General features: G+C 43.4%; 1 protein-coding gene across 8 annotated transcripts in view; it reads left to right on the top strand.

Annotated features, from left to right (window-relative positions):
• Positions 1 to 20,944, top strand: part of sertad2b (SERTA domain containing 2b) — a 67,717-nt gene extending 46,773 nt beyond the window's left edge. For 3 of the 8 annotated variants that reach the window (XM_048536958.2, XM_059648311.1, XM_048536957.2), the window contains exon 2: positions 16,267 to 20,944. In XM_048536958.2, the coding sequence (XP_048392915.1) occupies positions 16,271 to 17,167 (897 nt within the window). In that variant the 5' untranslated portion in view covers positions 16,267 to 16,270 and the 3' untranslated portion in view covers positions 17,168 to 20,944. Of the gene's footprint in view, positions 1 to 3,819; positions 3,910 to 4,136; positions 4,145 to 4,427; positions 5,614 to 14,738; positions 14,830 to 16,266 lie in introns of those variants that run through there. The other 5 variants (XM_048536961.2, XM_048536962.2, XM_059648310.1 and 2 more) reach the window with 5 other exon arrangements.
• Positions 20,945 to 23,549: the final 2,605 nt, after the last annotated feature.

Genomic DNA, 23,549 nt, shown 5'->3' with positions numbered 1-23,549 from the left:
GGAGGTTTCAAGAGGATTCAAGCTCAGTGAAGGCAAGATTGTGGCCAATGGAATATAATAAGTGTGAATTTATTCACTTTGGTAGAAAAACAGGCAGAATATTTTTTAAATGGTGAGAGGTTTGGGAAGCATGGGAGTCCAAAGGGGCCAGAGCGATGTTGTCCATGAGCCACTAAAGGCTAACATACGGGTGCATTGAGCAAGTAGAAACACAAACAGTAATTTGGCATTGATTTCAGGGGGATTCGAGTATAGAACTAAAGATACCTTTATTTCATATCATAGTAACCTAGAGTCTTGGCTAGACTGCACCAGGAGTATTGTGTGTAGTTTCATCTCCTTATCTAAAGAAGGATATACTTACCTTAGAGGAAGTGCAACAAAGCCTTACCAGTTTAATCCCTGGAATGGTGGGATTTTGTTTTTGAGGAGAGATGGAGGAAACTGGAAACAGTGTTCTGTAACAGTTCAGACAATGAGCGTGATCTAATTGAATCTTGAGAAAATTTTTTATAGGGCATGGAGTGGATTGTTGGGATGTTAACTGGTCACCTAGCTAGTGACTCTAGAATCAAGGGACATAATCTCAGGATAAAGTGCAGGTCACTTATGACTTAGATGAGAAGGAATTTCTGCACTCAGGATGGAAAAACTTTGGAATTCTGTACTGCAAAAGGCTGTGGAAATTCAACCATTGAGCAGTTTCAAGACAGAAATTGATAGGTTTCTGGTGATTAATAACATTGAAGGAATAAGGAGATGGTACGGGAAAAGTGGCATCCAGGATTTGATCACTCGTGATCTGGAATGTCAGGGCAGGGTGAATGCCCTATTCTTGTTTCTAATGCACTTTATGATTAGAGATGCCACCATGTTGTATAGCTGTTTATTGTTATTGGATATTCCATTGGCTTTGACAGCTCTTGAACTTCCTTGGAAGAAATTTAAGTCCTTTACTTCCTCTTCTGCACATTTACTGCAGACTCCACTAATGTTAATATGGTCTGTCTAAATTTAGCTTGATATTGAAATTCTCACCTTCATATCCGGATGTATCATGGCTTTGACTTGGTCAGTTATAAAACTGATGCTGCTGAACTATTCTGATTATTTGACTTTCAAAGGCTTTGGTTTAAGGTCTCATATAGTCTTCCATTGTGTGTTTGAAACTAGTCCAGAGGGAAAAGCTCGTAATTTGAATACAAGCAGTTTCCACAGAAACTGTGAACAGGGCAGACCAAGACATTTCGCTGGAAATAGTTCTGAGTCTCTCTCTCGGGAGTGTTGGAAGATCTGCCTCCTATTTCAAAGAAACAAATTATGTTTGAAGTGGGAGTTGCAGCAGTTTTCAGAATATGATCTAAACAGGGCTCTTTATTTGCCAGTCTATCTTCTGCACTAAATTAAAAATGGATCCACACTGCCTAATGATTAGTGAAACTGAATAGAGATACAATTTTTTCCACAGTCTGTAAATAATCTGTCATCAAGCCCTGTACATGGGAATGAAGAATGGTTCGCTCCTCATCTTCCAGAATACAGGGTCACTCGATCAGTCTTATTGGAGGAATACTGACCTGAAGGAAGTGATCTGTTTCTGTTAAGTAAATTCTACACAGGAGATAGGGACAAGATGCTGAAAGTTACTTTCTGCATTGATCGTTAGTTGCCTTTGTGAAAGTTTGCAGTTTTTAAAAAAGCAGCCTGCTGCAGTCTGGGCTTTAGGATTAGGGCCTGTGATAGGGTTAGGTTGATGTGGAGATGTCAGTATTAGACTGGGGTGGACAAGGTCAGAAATCACACGACACCAGGTTCTAGTCTGACAGGTTTATTTGAAATCATAAGCTTTTGGAGTGCTGTTCCTTTGTCAGGTGCAGCAATCATTCCTAAATCTAAATGTTGGCCTTTTCTTAAAAAAATGGAATGCAGTATAAAAATAAGGAAGCCTTGCTGAAGCTATACAAGGCACCAGTTAGATCAATTTTTGTCCCCCTTTTATAAGAGGGAAGACTTGCCATCGGCTGCAGTCCAGAGAAGGTTCACTTGTTTGAGCCTGGGTATGGAAGGATCCTCTTGTGAGGAGAGGTTGAGTAGATTGGGCCTGTGCTTGGAGTTTAGAATTATGAGAGGAGACCTTATTGACACACACAAGATTTTTCAGGAACTTTACACAGTGGATCCTTTCCCTTGTGGGAGAGTCTAGGACTAGAGGGCGGCATCTCCATTCAGAGTTGTGCATTTAAGAGATGAGGAGGAATCTCTTCTGAGTAGTGAAGCTGTGGAAATCTTTACTGCACAGGGCTGTTGAAGTTGAGTCATTAAATAGATTTAAGGCTTAGCCGAACAGATTTTTAATCAGTGAGGGAATCAAGGATTGTGGGGAAAAGAGGCAGGAAAATGGAGTTAAGGATGATCTGATCAGCCATGATCTCATTGAATGGCAGAGGGAACTTGATGGGCTGAATGGCCTACTGCTGCTGCTATCATAAGGTCTTGTACATCAAGCCAGGGTAAAGTTGTTATCGTGAAGAAATGGAGAAATGTTGCACATTTACCTTAGCAAATAAACTCTGGGTTGGTCCATTTTACAACCTTATTTGCATGTTAAAGGAAACTGAGAGGAAATTTTCTGAAGAAGGGTCTAGACCCGAAATGTCAGCCTTCCTGCTCCTCTGCTGTTTGGCCTGCTGTGTTCATCCAGCTCTACACCTTGTTATCTGAGAGGAAATTGAGCTTGTTTTTTTTAAAAAAAAGCTGTGGACAAGAGACTTGGAGTTCCTGAAGATAGGTTTTCTGTTTCTGGTTTTTATTATTGTGTAAAATTTGTCATATTTCAGATCAATGACTTTTCAACACATTCATAGCTGTGATTCTTGGATAAAGGCGCTTGTTCCTGTTTTGGAATGGCTTCCAATCGTTTTCAGCCATTTCCTCAAAGCAGTTTATAAAGCTGTAACTTTACCGAGGGAGCAGCTGAGTTCAGAGTCCAGGCTGTCGCTTGTTAGGAGCTCTTCCTGCAGTGTTGCCCCCCATTGGGAAAGAGAGGGTCTGTGAGGGGGTCAGTCATTTACTGGAACAAAAACAAAGTTGCTGGAAAAGCTCAGTGGGTCAGGTAGCATCTGTGGAGGAGAAAACAGAGTTAATGTTTTGGGTCCAGTGACCTTTCCTCAGAACTCAGTCATTGACTGGCCTGGCTGGTAATTTCGATGGATTACCAGCGAGTAGATCAGGGGAGTCCCAGCGTATCCCTAGAGGTAAGCGTGAGAGCTCTGACAGAGCCAGTCCTCTACATTCTTCTGTAGGTCAGCAGAAGAAAATGGGGGGTGGCAGTGGTGATGTCTCTGGGCTAGTAATCCAGAGCTGCGGTGTAATGTTCTAGGGACAGGGGTTTCAAATCCAGCCATAGTAGATGGTGAGATTTGAATTCAGTAAGAGGTATGGAGTTAAAAACTAGTCCATTATTGACCATGTGACCACTGTCAATTGTCATAAATATCCTTCTAACCCTCCCCATATCATTAATGTGCTTTAACGATGAAAATCTGCCACCCTTACCTGAGCTGGCCTATGTGTGTGACTCCAGACCAACAACAATGTGGGGTGACTCTCAATACAGTTCAAAGGGCAGTTAGGGATGGCCCGAACGCTCTGTCCTCCCCGAACACCTCAGTGAATTTTTTGGGGACTGTACTCCTTTGGCTGTTGTGTCCAAATGGAAACACCTTCCCTGTGAATTGAGGAAGTCTCCACGGGGTCTGGAGGAGAAACTCCTCATTGGATCTGCACAGTTGTTAGAGGCGTGGCTGGCACACGCCAGGACCGGGATGAATTGGGTTTTATTTACACAGTCGAGAGGCACGGATTGTGTCCGGTACAGTGATGGGGTTGGGGGCTGTAACTCCGGTAAAGGTGGGAGGTGGTGGGGTGGGGGGGTGGTGTGGGGTGGGGGGTCGGGTCGAGTCGAGGATTCCGCGTGAGTGGGCTTTTTAATTTCAGTTAATGCAGGCGACAGAGTGACTGCTCTCCGAAAGCAGTGAGGCCAGTAATTCAGCTGTGAGAGGTGTGTGTGAATAAGCTGTGAAAAAATGTGCAGGGCGGGGTGGCTCGGAGTTCGTTCTCACTCTGAGTCAGTCCGTCAGTGCCGGTAGGGTGAGTGCAGCATTGGGGGTGGGGGGGGGAAGGAGGCAGGGTACAGTGAGGGCAGTGGGCCGGCGGTGGGGTCGGGGGCGGGGGCGGGGGGCGGAAATCCAGGCGCTGCTGAATGTTCGCCCCGCCCGGCCTCCACCCCCTTTCCTCGCTGCAGCTCCGGGGGCTGGATGGCGCTGGGTAATTCTGGCGGAAATGCGGCGGCAGTGTCGTCGACGGCGTTTATTTTATTTTCTCTTTTTAAAAAAAAGTACCTGGAGCTCCCAATTTGTGACAGCCCTTGAATACCCGCTCTAGGGAGCTGTCTGCCAACTTTACAACCAAAAGCTGGTTTAGTTGGCTGGTTAATTGGTTGCATTGTGTACAGGAAACCAGTTTTCACTAATATTTATAAGCTGCAGTTAATTTCAGTTCTTGTGCTTTAGAAGTGTCTTTTACTTGTGACCAGGAGACCCAGCTGCTCTAGAGGCGCTTAGACTGGGTCCCCACCTTCAGTGTGTAAGGGTATAATGTCTCTTGAATAAGTAGATTAGAAAATATCTACAAGAAGCAAGGTTCTTTTTAAAAAAAACCCAGGAAATTGATGCTTCCTGATGTTTATGTTGCTGCCGGAAGTGTTCAGAAAATTTCAGCTTTCGTATTTTTCGTGCAGTTACCACCCAGCAGTTTTCACTGATTTCTGCAGATGAAGTTGAAAATAGTTTGCAATAACAGAACTTATGAGATAGGAGCAAATTGCTGCAGATGCTGGAGATCGCAGCAGGTCAGACAGCATCCATGGAGAGAGAGCAAGCTAACAGAAATTATGAACTGCCTAACAGAGATGTATTGAGCAAAGTAACTTGATCATTTAAAGCTAGGCAGCCATGGGTCGGTGAAAGCTCTGATTTTTTTCCTATGTATTTGAGATGAACATTGATTTAACAATGATCTTGGTTTTAGTAGGCGCTGTTGGGGGGGAAAAATTGCTCACGTTTCTACTGCTGCCTTATGCAGGAAATATAGCGGCTAATATTGTGTGCAGCAGGCTCCCACACCAGCCATGTGACAGTGGACAGATAATGTGTGTGTTTCTGATTTGAGAAATTAATATTGAAGAGGACACTGGGGAGAATCCCACTGCTCTTCTTTGAAGTAATATTCATGTATTGTTTACATCACCCAAATCTTCATCTTAAGATATTAGTGGAACAGTTGGGAGTTATTGTACAGAATGTAGGAAAAATTATGAATTTTCTGAATGCAGTTAGCTTAAATTTCAGGGTGCAGCATAGCCATCAGGAGGCATCAGTTTCCTGGGCCTTCTAAACTTGCTTATTGATGTTTTCTAATATTCCCACCCCCACCCCATGTCTTTATAATCTAATGGGACCAACAGCACATCAGACAGTATTGCACTCGTGTCTGTGTCAATTTTCACACTCAAACCAGAATATTGGGATTTGAAGCAGAAACCTGGACCTGAAGGTGAGAGCATTTTCCCCCTGAGCTAGGGCAGATTCATATCAATGGATATCAAGTTCATAATTACTGATAAACTGGCCATTTTCCATTTGCATTATGATAACCTTTCTCCATTTGGATAACCTTTTTATGTGTATTTATCTTCGGTGTTTCTTTAGACAGATGTTTCAGCCTGAATACCAGCTCTGGGGAGCTGTCTGCCAACTTTACAACCAAAAGCTGGTTTAGGTGGCTAGTTGATTGTATGTGGACTTCACTATAAATTAATATGCACTCTGTAGACTACAAAAGGTGAAGGGATGCAGCCCATGTTATTCCCTGTTTTTCTGTCTGTGAGAGTAATGTAACACCATTGGCTTTATAACCTCAGTTGATGAGATCACTTGCTACACTTCTGGAGATCCCCTTGACTTTCCCTCTGATTCAAACTTGATGGTAAACGGGAAATTCATACACGATCACCTAGCTGCTTTATGTTGTAAGTCACTTTATCAATAATTTTGCAATCCATTATGTTGATTTCAGGTTGGCTTTAGGTTAAATTGGGAAGAACTAAATGGTTTAAGGTGAGGTCTTCACTTTGAACCTAATTGGAACATTTTAGTCAAAATGCCTGGGAAATGTTGCGAGTTGGGAGTCCAGTTGTATTTCAGGTGAATTTAATTTGCACAATCACAAGTAAATTCTGCCATGAAAAAACTAGATAATAACTCATAGGAGCTGTGAAGTGGGCCATTCAGCCCATTGAGACTGCTCTGCCATCCAGTGAAATCACAGCTGATTTGGTAATCATCAATTTAAACAAAACCAAATCACTGGAGAAACTCTGCTGGTTTGGCAGAGTTTGTGGAGAGAGAAAGAGTTAACATTTCTGCTCCTGACTTGACTATTCAGAACTGAAGGGGACTGAGAAAGTGTTTTTTATGTTGTTAAATAGGAAAGAGGAATGAGTGGAACACAGAGTCTTTTGCTCTGAGCACACAAGGGAATGATAATACTAGTAAAGGAGTGTTGAAGATGTAAGATGGGAAATGGATCAGTTCTGCTGAAAGCAAAATCAGTAATAGACGGTCTGGTATGTGTGGCAGTTGTAATAAAAATGGAGGGCAGCAGTCATGCTGTGAAATTGTTGACTCCACTATTCCGTTAGAGAGGCTGTAAAGTGCTGAGATGAAAACGGAGATTGTTCCTCCAGCTTGTGTTGAGCTTCACTGGAGCAAGTCCAGGATGGAAATGTTACCAAGGGATCTAGGGGGTTTATTGAAAATGCAAACAACTGGGAAGTCAGGGTCATTACTGTGGACAGAGCTGAGGGGTTTCACAAGTTGGCCTCAGTCTTCATTTGGTCTGTTTAATCTAAAGGAAATATTGTTGTGACCAATGTCCCCTCTTAGCTGCTGGGCAGGTGCTGCAAGGTTCTGCCTGTGCTGATCATGCACACAGCATTGTAGACAGCATTGAAAAAAGTTTAAATAAAATGCTGCTTCACCTGGAGGGTTCTTTTGAGAGGGAGGAGGTGATTGCATAGGAGGGTGCTGTACAGGGTGTGAGGAAGTGTTAGGAGTGATGGAAGAGTGAACCTGTATCCTCAGCTCCACTTTCCTGCTTTTGTCCCATAACCCTTGATTCTTTCCCAATTGAAGATCCATCCCTCCCTTGATCTTGAATGTACTTAACGGCCCAGCCTCAGTAGCCCTCTGCAGTAAAGAATTCCACAGATTAACTCTACCCTAAAAAATTTCTCCTCATTTGTCTGAAATCCGTGGCCTCTTATTGTGAGATGATGCCCCTCTGGTCCTCTTAGCCTCCTCTCCAATGAGAACAGACCCAAGTCCCTCAGCCTTTCTTCATAGGGCCTGTGCTCCAGACCAGGCAACATCCTGGTAAATCTCCTCTGCACCTTCTCCAATGCTTCCACATCCTTCCTGTAAAGGGGCGTTCAATCAGCAAAAATCCCCCAGGTATTTGGAGTCAGTGTGCTCGGTCTCTCCAGCTCTGAGTCAGTTTAAAATGTTCTGAGAAATGCAGTATTCGAGCCATTGCCTATTCCATTCATGTTCACCTGCCCATTCCACTAAAATTAGATTGCTTTTGAGGAGAAATGGTTAGAAAGGTGTTGTTTTGTCCCTCTGTGCCCAACAATACAGGCGCAGTGTTCAGGCCAGGTCTGAAATGGTGCAAACTGCAATGTTAGCCTGGTGCAATGGCCAGATCTACAACAAGGATATTTATGAAATAAAATAGACAGACAGTTCTCGTGTTCAGCATAATTGTCACATACTTGGTAATATGACTAATCAAATGTGACCTTCTTTTGAACAAATGATTGCAGGGTGGAAGTATGTTACTTTTAATCTGGGATGGACAAGACTCCTAGTCCAAGGCTATCTCTTGTATGCTGTACTGAACCCCAAAAATCTTTATACTGTTTGCTGTTATTCTGACTTGTCTCGCCTCCCATTTCTAAATCCTAACTGATCCAAATTGAGTTTCGCTGATTTTTTTCCTAACTCTCTCACCCTCTCCTTGTGGGATGTGGGTGCCTCTGGCTGGCCAGTATTTATCGCTTGTCCCTAGTTGCCCACCTTTGAGAAGGTGGAGGTGCTGAGCTGCTGCCTTGAACCGCTGCAGTCCACCTGCTGTGTATTGACCCCAGTGCCATTAGGGGACGGAATTCCAGGATTTTGACCTGGTGGCCGCAAAGGAACACCGATATATTTCCAAGTGAGGATGTTAAGTGGCTTGGAGGGGAATGTGAAGGTGGCAGTGTTCCCATATATCTGCTGCCCTTGTCCTTCAAGATGGAAGTGGTCGTGGGTTTGGAAGGTGCTGCCTGAGGATCTTTGGTGAGTTTCTGCAGTGCATCTTGTAGATAGTAACAGTAGTGTGTACTGAGTGTCGGTAGTGGAGGGAGTGAATGCTTGTGGATGTAGTTCCAGTCAAGCGGAGCTGCTTTGTCCTGGATGGTGTCAAACTACTTGATTGTTGGGACTACACTCATCCAGGCACGTGGGAGGTATTCCATCACACTCCTGACTTGTGCCTTGTAGATGGTGGACAGGCTTTCAGGCTCAGGAGATGAGTTATTCATTGCAGTATTCCTAGCCTCTGACCTGCCGTTGTAACCACTGCATTTATCTGGTGAGTTTAATTGAGTTCCTGATCAGTGATAACTTCCAGAATGTTGATTGGTGTGGGATTCAGTGATGGTACACTATTGAATGTCATGGGGCGATGGTTAGATTGTCTCTGTCTCTTATTGGTCTTGGTCACAGCCTGGCATTTGTGTGGTGTGAATGTTACGTGCTACTTGTCAGCCCAAGCCTCGATGCTGTCCAGATCTTGTAGCATTTGGACACGGACTGCTTCAGTATCTGAGGAGTTGTGAATGGTGCTGGACATTGTGCAATCATCGGCGATCATCCCCACTTCTGACCTAAAGATGGAGGGAAGGTCATTGAAGCAGCTGAAGATGGTTGGGCTGAGGACAGTACCCTGAGGGACTCTTGCAGCTGCAACAACCACGACTGTCTTTCTACGTGTCAGGTGTGACTCCAACCTCTGCAGGGTTTGTCACCTGAGACCCATTGATTCCGGTTTTGCTCGGGCTCCTTGATACCACACTCTAGTCAAATGCAGCCTTGATATCAAGGGCTGTCACTCTCACCTCACCTCTGGAATTCAGCTGTTTTGTCCATGTTTGAACCAAGGCTGTAATGAGATCAGGAGTAAGGTGTCCCTGGTGAAAATTGAACGTCGCTGAGCAGGTGCTGCCTGATAGCGCTGTTAGTGACACCTTCCATCACTTTACTGATGATCAAGAGGCGACTGATGGGGCGGGAATTGGTCGGGTTGGACTTGTCCTGCTTTTTGTGTACAGGACATACTCGAGCAATTTTCCACACAGATGCCGGTATTGTAACTGTACTGGAACAGCTTGGCTAGGGGAGCAGCAAGCTCTGGAGCACAAGTCTTCAGTACTATTGCTGGAATGTTGTCCGGGCCCATAGGCTTTGCAGTATCCAAGGTCTCTAACTGTTCCTTGGTATTGCATAGAATGAATCGAATTGGCTGAAGACTGGTATCTGTGGTGCTGGGGATCACTGGAGGAGGCTGAGATGGATCATCCACTTGGCACTTCTGGTTGAAGATTGCTGCGAATGCTTCAGCCTTATCTTCTGCTCTGATGTGCTGGGCCCTTCCATCATTGAGGATGAGGATATTTGTGGAGCCTCCTCCAGTGAGTTGTTTAATTGTGCATCACCATTCACAACTGGATGTGGCAGGGCTGCAGAACTTAGATCTGATCCATTGGTTGTGGAATCACTTAGCTCTGACTATCACTTGCTGCTTTTGCTATTTGGCGAGCAAGTAGTCCTGTTTGGTAGCTTCACCAGGCTGGCACCTCATCTTCAGGTCTGCCTGGTGCTGCTCCTGGCATTCCCTCCTGCACACTCCATTGGACCAGGGTTGATCCCCTGGCTTGATGGTAATGGTTGAGTGGGGGATATGCCGGGCCCTGAGGTTACAGATTGTGCTGGAGTACAGTTCTACTGCTGTTGATGGCCCACGGTCTTGAGTTACGAGATGTTTGAAGTCTGTGATTAGTGCCACACAGCCTGATGGAGGTTATTCTCAATGCGAAGGCAGCACTTTGCTCCACAAGGATGATATGGTGGTCACTCTTACCGATACTGTTATGAACAGATGTATCTGCAGCAGGAAGATTGGTAGGGATGAATTCAAGTATGTTTTTCCCTCTTGTTGGTTCCCTCACCACCTGCCACAAACCCAGTCTAGTAGCTGTGTCCTGATCGAGCTGGTCAGATCCCAAAGTAGTACTGGTGCTGAGCCACTCTTGGTGGATTTTGAAATCCCCCACCCAGAATACATTTCGTCCCCTTGCCATCCTCAGTGCTTCCTCTAAGTGTTGCTCAACATTGAGGAGACACTAATTTATCAGCTGAGGGAGGACAGTACATGGTACTCAGCAGGAGGTTTCCTTGCCCATGTTTAACTATGAGACATCATGGGGTCAGGAGTCAGTGCTGAGGACTCTTAGAGCAACTCCCTTCTGACTGTATCCCACTGTGCCGCCCCCTCTGCTGGGTCTGTCCTGCCAGTGAGATAGGACGCATCTAGGGATGGCGATGGTGGTGTCTAGGACATTGAAAGGTATAATTCTGTGACTATGACTATGTCAGACTGTTGCTTGGCTAGTCTGAGAAAGCTGTCCCAATTTTTGGCTCTAATCCCCAGATGTTAGTGAGGAGGACTTCGCATGGTCAACAGGGCTGTTTCTGCCGTTGTCTTTTCCAGTGCCTAGGTCAATGCCAGGTGATCTGTCTGGTTTCGTTGGCCAAAATGGAGTAGTTGTTCTCAAAGATGGCGATTACCGTAAGTGGTCACAAATTATCTGAAAGTTTCCTGTCTCTTGATGTATTTAACAACAGGCCAGTTAGAGGAGCCTCCCTATGTGGGGGTAACAACAATTCTTCAGCTGTTGAAAATAGAGCACATAAAGACAACAAGAAATAACATTCAACTTAACATCCATTTCTGAAAGCTTTACTTTGAAAGGCACAAATAGAAACTCTTTGAAAAGATGAGTTGGAATCTTCCCATGTTCACTGTGCAGAATAACCTTCACTGATGTACAGGACTAATCTCTGTCTCTCAAATCACTGCTCAGGGTCATTTGCTTCATTCAGGCCGATGGTCAGTTATGTGAATTTGTGCATTTGGATCTCAAAGGAGAGAGTTCACTGTCGTGAATGCCAGGGCTGTTGCCTTTCTCATAACTGTGCTGGGAAATCCACTGGCACAGCAGGTAGCGTCCCTGCCTCTTAGCCAGAAGCTCACGGTTCGCAACACACTCCAGGACTTGATGAGTTCGTAGTGAGGCCAGACAGGTTGATTTATTAGGCAAAAAAATCCTTCCGATAAATTTACAGCAGACCTAGGGTTTCATGGGAAAGATGAGATTCCTGGTGGCTCAGACTGCTTGGTAAACCCACATTACAAGCCTGTCCTATCAAAGGCTATGCTCCCATCCTCATTGATTTGAGTGATCTCAGCCGTTCTTCAATTATAGACAGGCCATCATCTGTTTACTCACTCCCAGATTCCATATTTCCAACAAGTACACTACCCCTTTAATAATCAGCACAAACAAAAGTCTTTTATTTAACTCCTCCATCAATGGAAAGCATTTGATATTTGAATAATTTCTGTGATTGTTTCGTAACATTGGGTGTGGGTGCCATTCGCTGGGCCCAGCATTTACTGCCTGTCCCTAGCTGACCCCTTGAGAAGCAGCCTGCTTGAACTGCTGCAGTCCATGTGCTGTGGGTTGACCCACCAAGTTCTTTAGAGAGAGAATTTCAGGACTTTGACCCACTGACAGTGAAGGAAAGGTGGTATATTTTCAAGTCAGGATGGGGAACGGCTCGGAGATGGTAACGTTCCCATGTTTGTCTGCTGCCCTTGTCCTTCTAGATGGAAGTGGTCATAGGTTTGGAGGATGCTGTCTAAGGATCATTGGTGAGTTTCTGCATTGTAGATAGTACACACTGCTGCTACTGAGTGTTGGTGGTGGAGGGAGTGAATGATGAAAGTTAGGAGATGGGATACTCAACGAGACCTGAAAGTGAAGCACAGACCTGATCCATTTTGGCATCATGGTTTTATAACTAGTGAACCCCCCCCCCCCCCCCCCCCCCCCCATGGGGATTTCATGTTACAAATGCTGGTGTCAATTTTGATGCTGTCTGTGACAGAGATACGTCTGGACACCATGACAATAACACTTAAACCCTTTCAGCATTTCCAACGTTTGAAGATGTTTGTGTTGTTCAAACTCCAGACAATTCCTGGTTGCTCTCATTGCCCTGTAGCAGCTGATGGATTTAGTCTTTTGAGGAAAATCTCCATCCACTAATTTCCTGCTGCCCACATTTGCAGATAGCGGGAATTCTCCAATTCTGCGCTGGAGTACACACTTCCCAAATCCTGACCATTCTCCCTGACATGTGAGGATCGATGGGATCATGTTGAGCCAGCCATGCTCTCTGTATGGTTTTTGTTACCAAAGGCCATTTCTATGCACTGAGTTCCTGCAGTGTGTTTCAGTGAGCTGCACTCTAGTACACAGCCAGTTGGAAGGGCAGCTTGGAGAGAGGGCACTGTTTGAGGGACAGTAATGACCTTGTAGTATTGTTGCTGTCCCAGTAATCCCGAGCTCCAGCCCTAAAGATCTGGGGACACAGGTTCAAATCCCACCACAGTGGCAGGTGTGGATTTGAAATCGATTTGTGAGATTTAGGATGGAAAGCTGGCTTTGGAGATGGTGACCCTGAAACAATCACTGATTGCTGTTAAGGGAAAAAAAAATCCAGTTCACTGATGGAAATCTCCCATCCTTACCTGGTCCGGCCTTCATGGATACCCTCAGCTACAGTGTTTTCCTCTCCTTATTGAAGAACATGTGCTCGGAGTTCAGGGAGGGTTAACTTGATTGTTGTATCTGGTGGGGCCTTAGCTGATGAGGGAGCTTGAACTGGCTGGACCTTCATCAGTTGAAGTTGAGAACAATGGGAAGTGATTTTACTGAAAGACAAGATACTGAGGGGACAGTGCAAAGTGGGTCGTGGGGGAGAGGAGAGCTCAGACAATAATATTTAAAATAAGGGCTCTCCCATTTAATTATTTGAGGGTTATGAATCTTGAAGGCTCTTGCTGAGACAGTAGTGAAAATGGGAGGGTCATTAAATATTTTAAAGCCCGAGATAGGTGGTTTCTTGACTAAGGTGGGGATGGGGTCCCAGGTTAGACAGGAAAACAGAGTTGAGGCCGCAGTGAGATTAACCATGACCTGACTGAGCAGCCTCGAGGAGCCAGTATTTGTTTCACACTTTGGAAAAAAGAATACAGGCATGGACTATTTTCTAAACAGTGGAAAAACTCGTAAAGCAGAAGTACAAAGGGATCTGGGAGTGTTGGTCCAGGATTCTCTAAAGGTTAACTTGCAGGCAGAGTCCATGATTAAGAAAGTGAATGTAATGTTGTCATTTATCTTAAGAGGGTTGGAATATAAGAGCAGCGATGTGCTTCTGAGGCTTTATAAAGCTCTAGTTAGGCCCCATTTAGAATACTGTGTCCAATTTTGGGCCCCACACCTCAGGAAGGACATACTAGCCCTGGAGCGTGTCCAGCGGAGATTCACACGGATGATCCCTGGAATGGTAGGTTTAATGTACGATGAATGGCTAAGGATCCTGGGTTTGTATTCATTAGAGTTTAGAAGGTTGAGGGGAGATCTAATAGAAACTTACAAGATAATGTATGGCTTAGAAAGGGTGGTCGCTGGGAAGTTGTTTCTGTTAGGCGGGGAGCCTGGGACCTGTAGGCACAGCCTTAGAATTAGAGGGAGTAAATTTAAAGTGGAAATGAGGAGACATTTCTTCAGCCAGAGTGAGGTGGGCCTGTGGAATTCATTGCCACGGAGCGCAGTGGAGGCCGGGACGTTAGATGTCTTCAAGACAGAGATCGATAAATTCTTGATCTCAAAAGGAATCAAGGGCTATGGGAAGAGTGCAGGATAGTGGAGTTGAAATCCCCATCAGCCATGATTTAAATGGCAGAGTGGACTCAATGGGCTGAATGGCCTTACTTCCACTCCTAAGTCTTATGGTCTTATGATCTAAATTTGTTTGTGGGATGTGGCTAGGCCAACATTGATTAGCCATCCCAGTTTCTGCTCCCTGTCTGTGTGTGTGTCTAAGACTTCAGACCCATACTGATGCCCTCTGAAACAGCTAAGCAACCCACTTGGATCAAAGGCACATAGGGTTGGGCAGCAATGGCTGGGCTAGCCAGGGTCATCTACATCCCACGTGAGAATCAAGTGTTGCCTGGAACTGGTTTGACTTACTGCTGTCTGAAGTGAAATCCTGGAATGAAGGATTCTTTGGTCAGTGTGTGAGGGCATAAGAATAGTAATAGGGTGATTCTGCCTGTTCTAGTCAACCAGTGAGCATCAGTATTGAATTGATATGTTTTTCACATTTTAAAAATTTTAACCTAATTTTCCAATTGACCCATTCAGAGGAGATGTTATGTACCTGTGGAGCAGGTTGGTCTTGAACCTGGACCCCTCAGTTCAGGGGTAGGGACAGTAGCAATGTACTGCAAGAGGACCTTGATATGTACTTCATTCAGGTGGGTATTGTCGACAGCGGCTTTAGGACAGGTTTAAAAGGCCATCCTCTTGTTATTTCACCAGCAAAGATGAGGAATAACCAAAAGTGGCTTTCTGCAAAATTTAAATTGATTTTAATAATATGTATGATTACACACTCCTCCTTTTCAAACATCTGATTGACGTTCATCAATGCAGAGTGATGCCAGCAGCTTGGGTTCATCCCCCCCCCCTTCCCTTCCCCCTCCCCCGGCATGACGACTGTCCAGCTAAACCACTGTCAGTTGCTTCTCTCTAATAAGAGAGCAGCCCTGATGTCCTTTGGGATTATGGTGATGTTACCTTTAATCTATAGCATTTAAAAGTCCTTTTAATGTTGAACTAGGGAGCAAGATCAGCTGGTGACCAGCTTTATCCAAGATTTTCTCAAACTATATCTGGATATTCTTACACTTGTTAGTGTTTAACAAAAGCAAAGGTTTTTTTAATAATTTCTAATCCTGCTTCTGGTTGAACAGTTGTTTATCGGCACATGACATGCACTGATTAATAGCAATGTCATCATATGGTTCAGAAGGTGCTCTCAGTAATTGCATTTCAGACACTTTGGGGCAATCTGACATCTTCTGTAATAGTTATGTTTCCATTGTGTCTGGCAATGACAGTCAATGCATGTTATATTTGGGGATAGGCTGCTTTGGTACAGCTGTTTAAGTGATGAGCGTAAGTAATCGGCCTGAAAAATAACCAGTGTAACTAATCTGAGAGATGGGAAATAGTTCCTAGATTGTTTCACCTACACAAACTGACAGATTCATTGAAACATTGGCTGTGTCTGTACCTTTCCCAGATTTAATTTTCTTTATAATTACATAGATTGATACTAATTCTGTGCCATTGACAGTAAATCTTTTGGGACTACAATTAGCAACATTTTACCATTAGTATAATTGGGAATTAGTGAATTCGAAGATAGTTGTATTCTGTACACCTCACCAGGTAAAGAAAATGCTCAATTAGAAAATGCTCTAGAGCATTCTGTGTGCTTTTGAAATGATTTTTTAAGGTAATTGTCTAGCCCTTGCTTTCAGACAGGTCTGCAGGCTCTGATTTGTGTAGTTTGATGCTTGCTGTGTTTAGCTTGCATCCTGGTACCAGTTAATTTGCGGCACTGTAGTTAATTGCAGCTGTGGCCAGGCCTGGCTTTAAACTCGGCAACTTCTGGTCTGTATAAAGTGCTCACTTTCTCCCATTTGAGAATTTGAGATTTGTTAGTTTACCATTGAACCCAGGTAGAAACTGTTCACCTTTTTAATAAACTGGAACACTTAGATACAGGCTTACAGTTTTTTTAAGTGTTCCCAGCATTATCTCCATTCCAAGTTTGATGTTCTTAAAAATGTATTTTGCAATGAATCTATTTGAAAACCTGTTATTTTTTTCCCCTTAATTTTCAGATATATGTTGGCGAAAGGAACAAAACGGAAATTTAGTGAACATGAAGATGGGCTGGAAGGCAAAGTGTCCTGTGGGCATGGTCCTTCCAAGGTGTCGTACACCTTACAGCGTCAGGCTATCTTCAACATTTCCATCATGAAACTTTACCAGCAGCAGCCTTTAATGGAGCCCAGCCTGAAGAAGACAGTATTAATTAACAACATGTTGAGGCGCATTCAGGAAGAACTGAAACGAGAAGGGAACTTGCGACCTGTGTTCATTGCCCCCTCTCAGTCCAGTGACACACTGAATGATAATTACAGAGACGTCCAGCCTGCCTTCAATCATTTTGCTTCCCCTCCTGCCCAGGTGACTAGCACCACACCTCCAGACTTGTGCCTGACACCAGCCTCTGTCCTGGAGGAGGATGCCTTTAGCAGCTGTCACACTGTCACACTGGGTCCCAGCAAGCCACAGAACCATTTACAGAAAGACACTTTCTCTTCAGCCTTGGATGAAATTGAGGAGCTGTGCCCATCGTCGACCACCACGGACTCAAAGATCAGCAGAGAGCAGTCGAGCGAAGGTGGCAATGAGAAACCTGAAGAGGTACAAGAGAACAGACCGTCCGAGACCAGGTTCGCAGACCCTTTGCCAGGCAACTTTGAAATTACCACCACAAGCTTTTTAACAGATCTGACGCTCGATGACATCCTGTTTGCGGACATTGACACCTCTATGTATGACTTTGACCCCTGTGCATCTGCTACAGGACCAAGTTCAAAAATGACAGCTGTCACAGCAGATGACATTTTGAAAACCTTATCTCCCTATAGTAGCCAATCAGTGACTCCAAGTCAGCCTTTCAAAATGGACCTTGCGGAGCTGGACCACATCATGGAGGTTCTAGTCGGGTCATGATATGGCAGAGAAACAAAAGACTAGGATTTTATACAATATTTGCAGATAACATTTAATTATTATTTTAAAATGTGATGGAATCACTGCAAATTCTGTGCATGCCTGTATAAAATAACAATTACACTAGATATTGTTTGTGTAGACTTGAGAATGTTTTCATGTGTGCCTTGTTGTATGGTTTTCAATGTTCTATTAATCATCGCTTTGTTACTCTGAGTACTTGCTGTAAATGAGGGTTATGTTCGGAGAGCAGTCCTGATGTGCTGTGCAATGTATGCACTGAGCTCAAAGGGCACGTGACTTTCTTTCTATAACAGTAAGCCAGACTCTGAAAGTCTCAATATTTTTCCAGTTGTCTTTAGTTCAGACATTCATTTCATTATTAACTGTGGCTGTTTTAGACTATATTGTGTTTGTTTGTGTTTTATTTTTGTACAGGATTGGCAGTTGATTGTATCCTTTTCGGAAATAGTTTTTGATACACAGGAGATAGCTATTTTGCTAGGACATGCTCTCCCTGAACTCCGCTAGGTTCAGGTGAACAAGAGTCACTTCTACTTTTTATACTAAAAGATAAGCTGAATGTTAATGTAGCAGCTGCAAGCAGAATATTCATGCAACTGGGATCTGTAAGAGGATCTAAGATAATAAGCATACTATTAAAGAAAAGATGTTCAGGAAAGAAAAGTGTATCTTAATGAACAGAACTTGTCAGGAATAATTGTCCCTTTCCCAGCGTGTTTGACTGAACCCTAAATGCATCACTTAGCACATTACCTGTATATTCCTCAGAGATGCTTCAATGTTGGCATCTTGTTCAAAGCTGTATGAATTGGACCGACAGGTTCAGAATGTGTTGGTCCTGTCCTGTTGGTTAGATTTGTTGATACAGTCTAAGGTTTTGTGTTTCTTGTCCTGGACGTCTCTGGAAGCAGTGTGAAGAGCTTGGTGATTGGCTGGACCAATGGCGTATTTCTTTAACCGATGAGGTGGAAGAATTGGAAAAATGAACAGAGAGGATGAACAGGGGGAGGAACTAGAGTGAGTGATTTACTGTCATACTAGATACGCAAAGAGAAATTAAGAAAGGAATGAAAGTTTAATATGAGACGGTGGAAGAAAAGAGAAACCAAAAAATATTCACTTTTAGACATTTAAAGAAAAAAATCTCCTTAAACAACCTGAAGGAATGGATTTCCAAACTTGTTCGCTTTCTGGCCTAGATAGGTTGACTTGAAGTCTTCGAGCAGTCATTCTTGTTGTACAAAGGGTAATTATGTTGATAATTACTAGACCTAGTTTCCTGTGAGTTTAAGGAACAACTAGTACATAAATATAATTGCTTGATGAAAATCACAGGGAGGTTGAAAGCAACATGTTGTTTCCATGAAGCTAATGGAATGGCACAAAGCTTTTGGCAACTTGGATTTTATGTGAAATCCCATCTTTGCCATGGGTTGATGACATTGACACACTGTCCACCACATAGTCAGTAAAATCTGGGTGCCTCTTGCATTATTCTCTACTTATTCCTGACCATCTCTTTAATTCATTGATTCTGGAGTAAGAGCTGTCTGCATGCTCCTCTCACTGCAACACATCCAGTTTGCATCCTAGTGACATTCTGATACCTATGAAAGTGGGTGAAATGAACAACGTCGATGTCTTGTTTTGTCAGAAAGTGTACGTGCAACGACCTGGTGCAGTGCTGAACGTTCTTAGGTGTTGGGGAGGGTGTGGGGGTTGTTAGGATCAGACCAAACGGGTTTCCAGTTGCTTGGTGGAACTGGGCGACGCAGATTTGGTCATGCCTTTTACTCCCAAGCTGCCCTTCCTCACTGGAATTGCACGGTGTGAGAGCGGGTATGCCTTTATAAAAATAAACATATCTTTATAAATTGGGGTTTCAAAGCATCTTGACTGCAGCTGCATTTTCTCTGACTGTAAAATGCAGCAGTACACTATAGCTCTAAATGAGGCGGTGCTGGGAGTGGGGTTTTCAGTTTAAAAATGTTCAGGAAACCAGCAGTAAATTTTTTTTCTTTTTGTTGCTGATTTTAAAGGTTCTATTCTAGCCAGAGGAGTGCACCTGACTCCTCTTCAACTTTACCAATTATTTTCTCTTTTTTGCTCATTTTAAAAAAAAAGCTTGTGTACAATATTCAGAAAATGGTTACTATCGGAGGTGCTTTCTGCACTTCACTGTTGGCTGTGATTCTGTGGATGCCTTTCTGCTGCAATTCCAGTGAACCTTTCCCGAGCCTCTACCCCGAAGCCAGCCGTGGAACTCTCTGTTGTGGTGCTTCATTTTGTATTAATCTCTAGCCAGGTTTCTGAAGAACAATTGCTCTCCTCCTTTTCTGCCTCCCAACCACCACTTCCCACTTTTTAGTTTTAAACAATCAAATTTCAGGCCAAAATCTGAACTCGATGCATGACTTTTACACTGAGTGTAATTATGCTTTCTCCGGCTTATATTTATGCACAAGCATATTTGGTATTTCTTTTGTAGCTTGCTTTAAAGATGATTGGAATGTACTATGCCTAATGCCAAATTATGTCATTGCATTCTAGATTTTGTTATTTTTTAATGGTACCATAGAAGTTGTGTGGAAACTACAACATTGTATTGTTGCAATGCAAATGGCTAATTCAGGAGTCAATCTTTTTAAATTAATTTATTTAAGAATGTTTGTTTAAATTATGTTTGGTATCCCATGTTGTGTTATCTGTTAAAATTCTGCTCTTTGTCCTTGCAATGAAATTTGTTTGCTGTAATTGTGACTATCTTTGGGTTTTTATGTTGAAAATTTGAAACTTTTTACAAACAAGATGAAGGAACAGCCAATGGTTGGGCTTTATTTGGGCCTAGTTTCAGACAGTGTTTTCCCCTCAAAAGCTAAGGCTTAGAATGTGTGGGTTGCCACCAGAAATGGTTATGTGTAACAATGTAAAGTTTCAGCTTACAAGAGTTAAAGAATTGGGCAAATTCTCTTGTCCAGTTAGATGAATCTGATAAATTATTGAGCTTTGAATTAATCTGGAACTAACCTAAAACTGATTCCTTCCTTGAAACGTATTCACTATGCAGTTTATATCCTGTCTGATTTTAAGAATATTAGGACTTCCAAAATAACATTTAGATTTAATGCAGTGTTTTAATGGGGATTTTTATTAAGCATACTTGGAAGTGGCCATTTCAAAATGGTGCCAGTGTACAAAAGCTGTTTAATGTAAAGTGTACATTGTTTGGACAGAGCAGGTACAGTATGAACTCAAGGATCATGCAGCAATTTCTCGCTGGTTCCTGGAAGGTAACACCACCAAGAACAGAATAGAACAAAAGCCTTTAGGTTGTGAAGTGATATCTCTCCTCATACCTTATTTATTCTCTTTGTAAATATATTTATTTTTATTGTGTAGCCAACAGAATCTGTTAAATGGATTTGATGTGTACAGAATGTATGTCTCGTAGGAATGTACATTTCTATGCTGAATAGTGGAAGCCATAATCCGAGAGATTGTTGTGTCCAAGTTGCCTTGAGGTTCCCTCAAGTGCTTTTGACTTTGGTCAAAGCAGCAACACCCAGAATGTCGGGCCAACCTTGGAACTGTGCCTTTTTCTATGCAATATTTCAAAATGGACATCTGAAAGCAAGGTTACTGTACTCACAGAATTTCAAACTGTCATTGACTCAATGCAATTAGACAAATGTAGGTGGAGTTGAGCAATCTTACTTTTGTAGTTTTCTATTTGACAATAAACTGTAAAATCAAGCTGTCTTCCCAAGCCTGCTCATTTCATACACTTCTGTTCCTGAACTAGATCAGAGCTGTCAGGTCGAAGCTTGTATTTGAGAAGCATGGAACAAATTAATTTCTTTTCATTCAGAGATGTGGATGTTAAGGGCAAAGCCACTGAGGGGAGACCTGAGTGGTACGACCTGGGTTCAAATCCTGCCACAGCAGGCGGTGGAAACTGAATTCAGTTTTTTAAAAATCTGGAATTAAGAGTCTAACGACAACTGTGAATCATTGTTGATTGTTGGAAAAACCCATCTGGCTCACTAGTGTCCTTTTAGGGAAGGAAGATGCTGTACTTACCTGGTCTGGCCTACATGTGACTCCAGACCCATAGCAATTGACTCTTAACTGTTAGAGATGGGCTATAAATGCTGACCTAGCCAGTGATGCCCTGATCCCATGAATCATAAAAAATAATATTGTCCATTCCCTTTCTGCCTTGGACAAAGTGGGGGTGAGCTGCTGCAGTTTGTGTGTTCTGGTATTTGTTAACTTTTTTTTGGCACAGCCAGTGGTTTGCTGGGTCATTCCAGGGGACATTGAAGAGTCAGCCACGTTGCTGTGAGTCTGGAGTTACGTGTAGGCTGGACCAGGTAAGAAGGACATTGAGTTCTTCATAGTTCTGTGCTAACAATGCAAATAATGTTTCCCTGGTGCTTGTGTTTCTGTTTAATCCAAATTTGTTGAATTGAATTGAATTTAAATTAAAATTTGGAAGACATAATGTAATTGAAAATTTTAAAAATGGATTAGGGGTTTTCACCAGTTGCTAAGCCAGCATCTTGAGTAAATCCAAAAAGTCATTCTCTCCAGGAATATTGGGAGAGTTTAGATTAAATCCCGTTTAGTTTAAACACAGTGACAAGATATGGAAATACTGAGTCATACATTGATGGGAGGAACAAAATAATAAATCATTGACTAAAGAAAGATTTAATGTTTTTAAGAAATGAGGCAAAGTGGGATAATCACGTTTGGATGTAGCAGTGAGGCTGGAGGGGCTAATGATCTGGAAATGAAAGTTCCAGTCCCTTGTTCCTCTCTGTTAGCTGTTGCCTGTCTAAAGGTCGCCAATTCTCCTTGCAACCTCTGTAGTTCCAGCTCATGGTTAATCATTTACCTCATATTCTCATGCTAGCCCCATATCCCTGACTTCATTAACATCTAGAAGATCTGAGTGCATTCAGGACAATGGCTGAGACACCACAGCCTCAGACACACAATTCTAAAGAATCTGCTTCTCCTCCACCCACCCCCCCACACTCAGTTTTCAATGGCTGGTCCGCCATTCCAAACTCTCCCCTTGCTCTAGGTCCCTGAAGGTCATCATTTCTTGCACAGCTTGACAGAGTGGATGTAAAAATGGAATCAACTCTCCTGCTTCTAAAAGCCAGATAATACAAGCCAGTCTCCTCTATCTCTCCTAAACCCAGCGCTTGCGTCGCAGAGTCAGTCAGTCTGTGAACCTGCTATGGGTGCTTTAGAGGGAGCACTGAGGGGACTCCCTCTACAGTGTGTCTCCATTTCCCTGGGTAAGGAGATTAAAGCTGGACACAGTACTCCAGGAGCTGTCTCACCAAGGACTGTACTCCACTCCTGAGAAAGAGGTCAAACCGCTGTTAGCGTTCTGAACAACTTGCAATGCCTGTACGTTTGTGCTTGTGACCAATCAACAGAGTGACCCAGGTCCCTTTTGTATAATCGCTGTTTAAATCTCTGTATTAAACTGATCCATCAGCTACCCCACCCCAGGTGCCTGGTTTACAATGCACAGTGACACTAACAATGTGGTTTAATTCCTATACCAGCTGAGGTTACTGTGAAGGACACTCTCTCAAACTTTCCCCTTGCCTGAGGTGAGGGCACTCAGGTTAAACCAACGCCAGTTGTGTGTCTGTCTGTCTCTCTCTCTCTCTCTCTCTACTTATGGTCTTCTGGGACTACACCCTCCCCACCAACAAAGCCTTGTACTGAGTGTCCCCACTGAGAAAGGACTCCGGGACCACGACGGACCACACTGGCTCAGGCTTTCAGGCAAAGCCCTGATTGGAATCTCACTCAATTCCACAAAACCAGAGAAACTGGATTGGGGATGCTTCTGGGATTGTATCTCCTTGGAAAATAGCAAGCTGCTGTAACTTCTTCCCTGCGTGGTAGAGAACAGAGTAACCATGTTGAAGAAGTCTTGCTCTTAATCTAACCAACAGTAGTTTTTTTCAGCAGGAACTCAAAATGCTGATCCTCTGAATGACTGCTGTTTTGTTATTTATATTGGCTCCTGTCTCTGGAATGGGATCTCTGTGAGTAAATGTTGATATAAACAGCATGATATCTCTCCAGTTAGTGTCTGACATGGGGGTACAAACCTGGGTGTTCTCCAGCCTCTTGTGGTAAAGGTGGAGTGTTTATTAACAGAGAGATGATCCAGCCCTGCCTCCTTTCACCAAACAGGACGTGCTGGGGGAGGGTGGCATCTCTCTCTCACTGTGGGCATGTGTTCTCCAGAAATACTAGCTTAAGCCAGCACGTCAATCTGGATCTCATTAAATATCATTGCGATGTGGGGACTCCTGACCTT

Source organism: Stegostoma tigrinum, chromosome 9 (assembly GCF_030684315.1).
Source record: "Stegostoma tigrinum isolate sSteTig4 chromosome 9, sSteTig4.hap1, whole genome shotgun sequence".
Taxonomy (NCBI): Eukaryota; Metazoa; Chordata; class Chondrichthyes; order Orectolobiformes; family Stegostomatidae; genus Stegostoma; species Stegostoma tigrinum.
The sequence above is the reverse complement of the archived record's forward strand: the minus strand, read 5'-3'. Positions and strand labels throughout refer to the sequence as shown.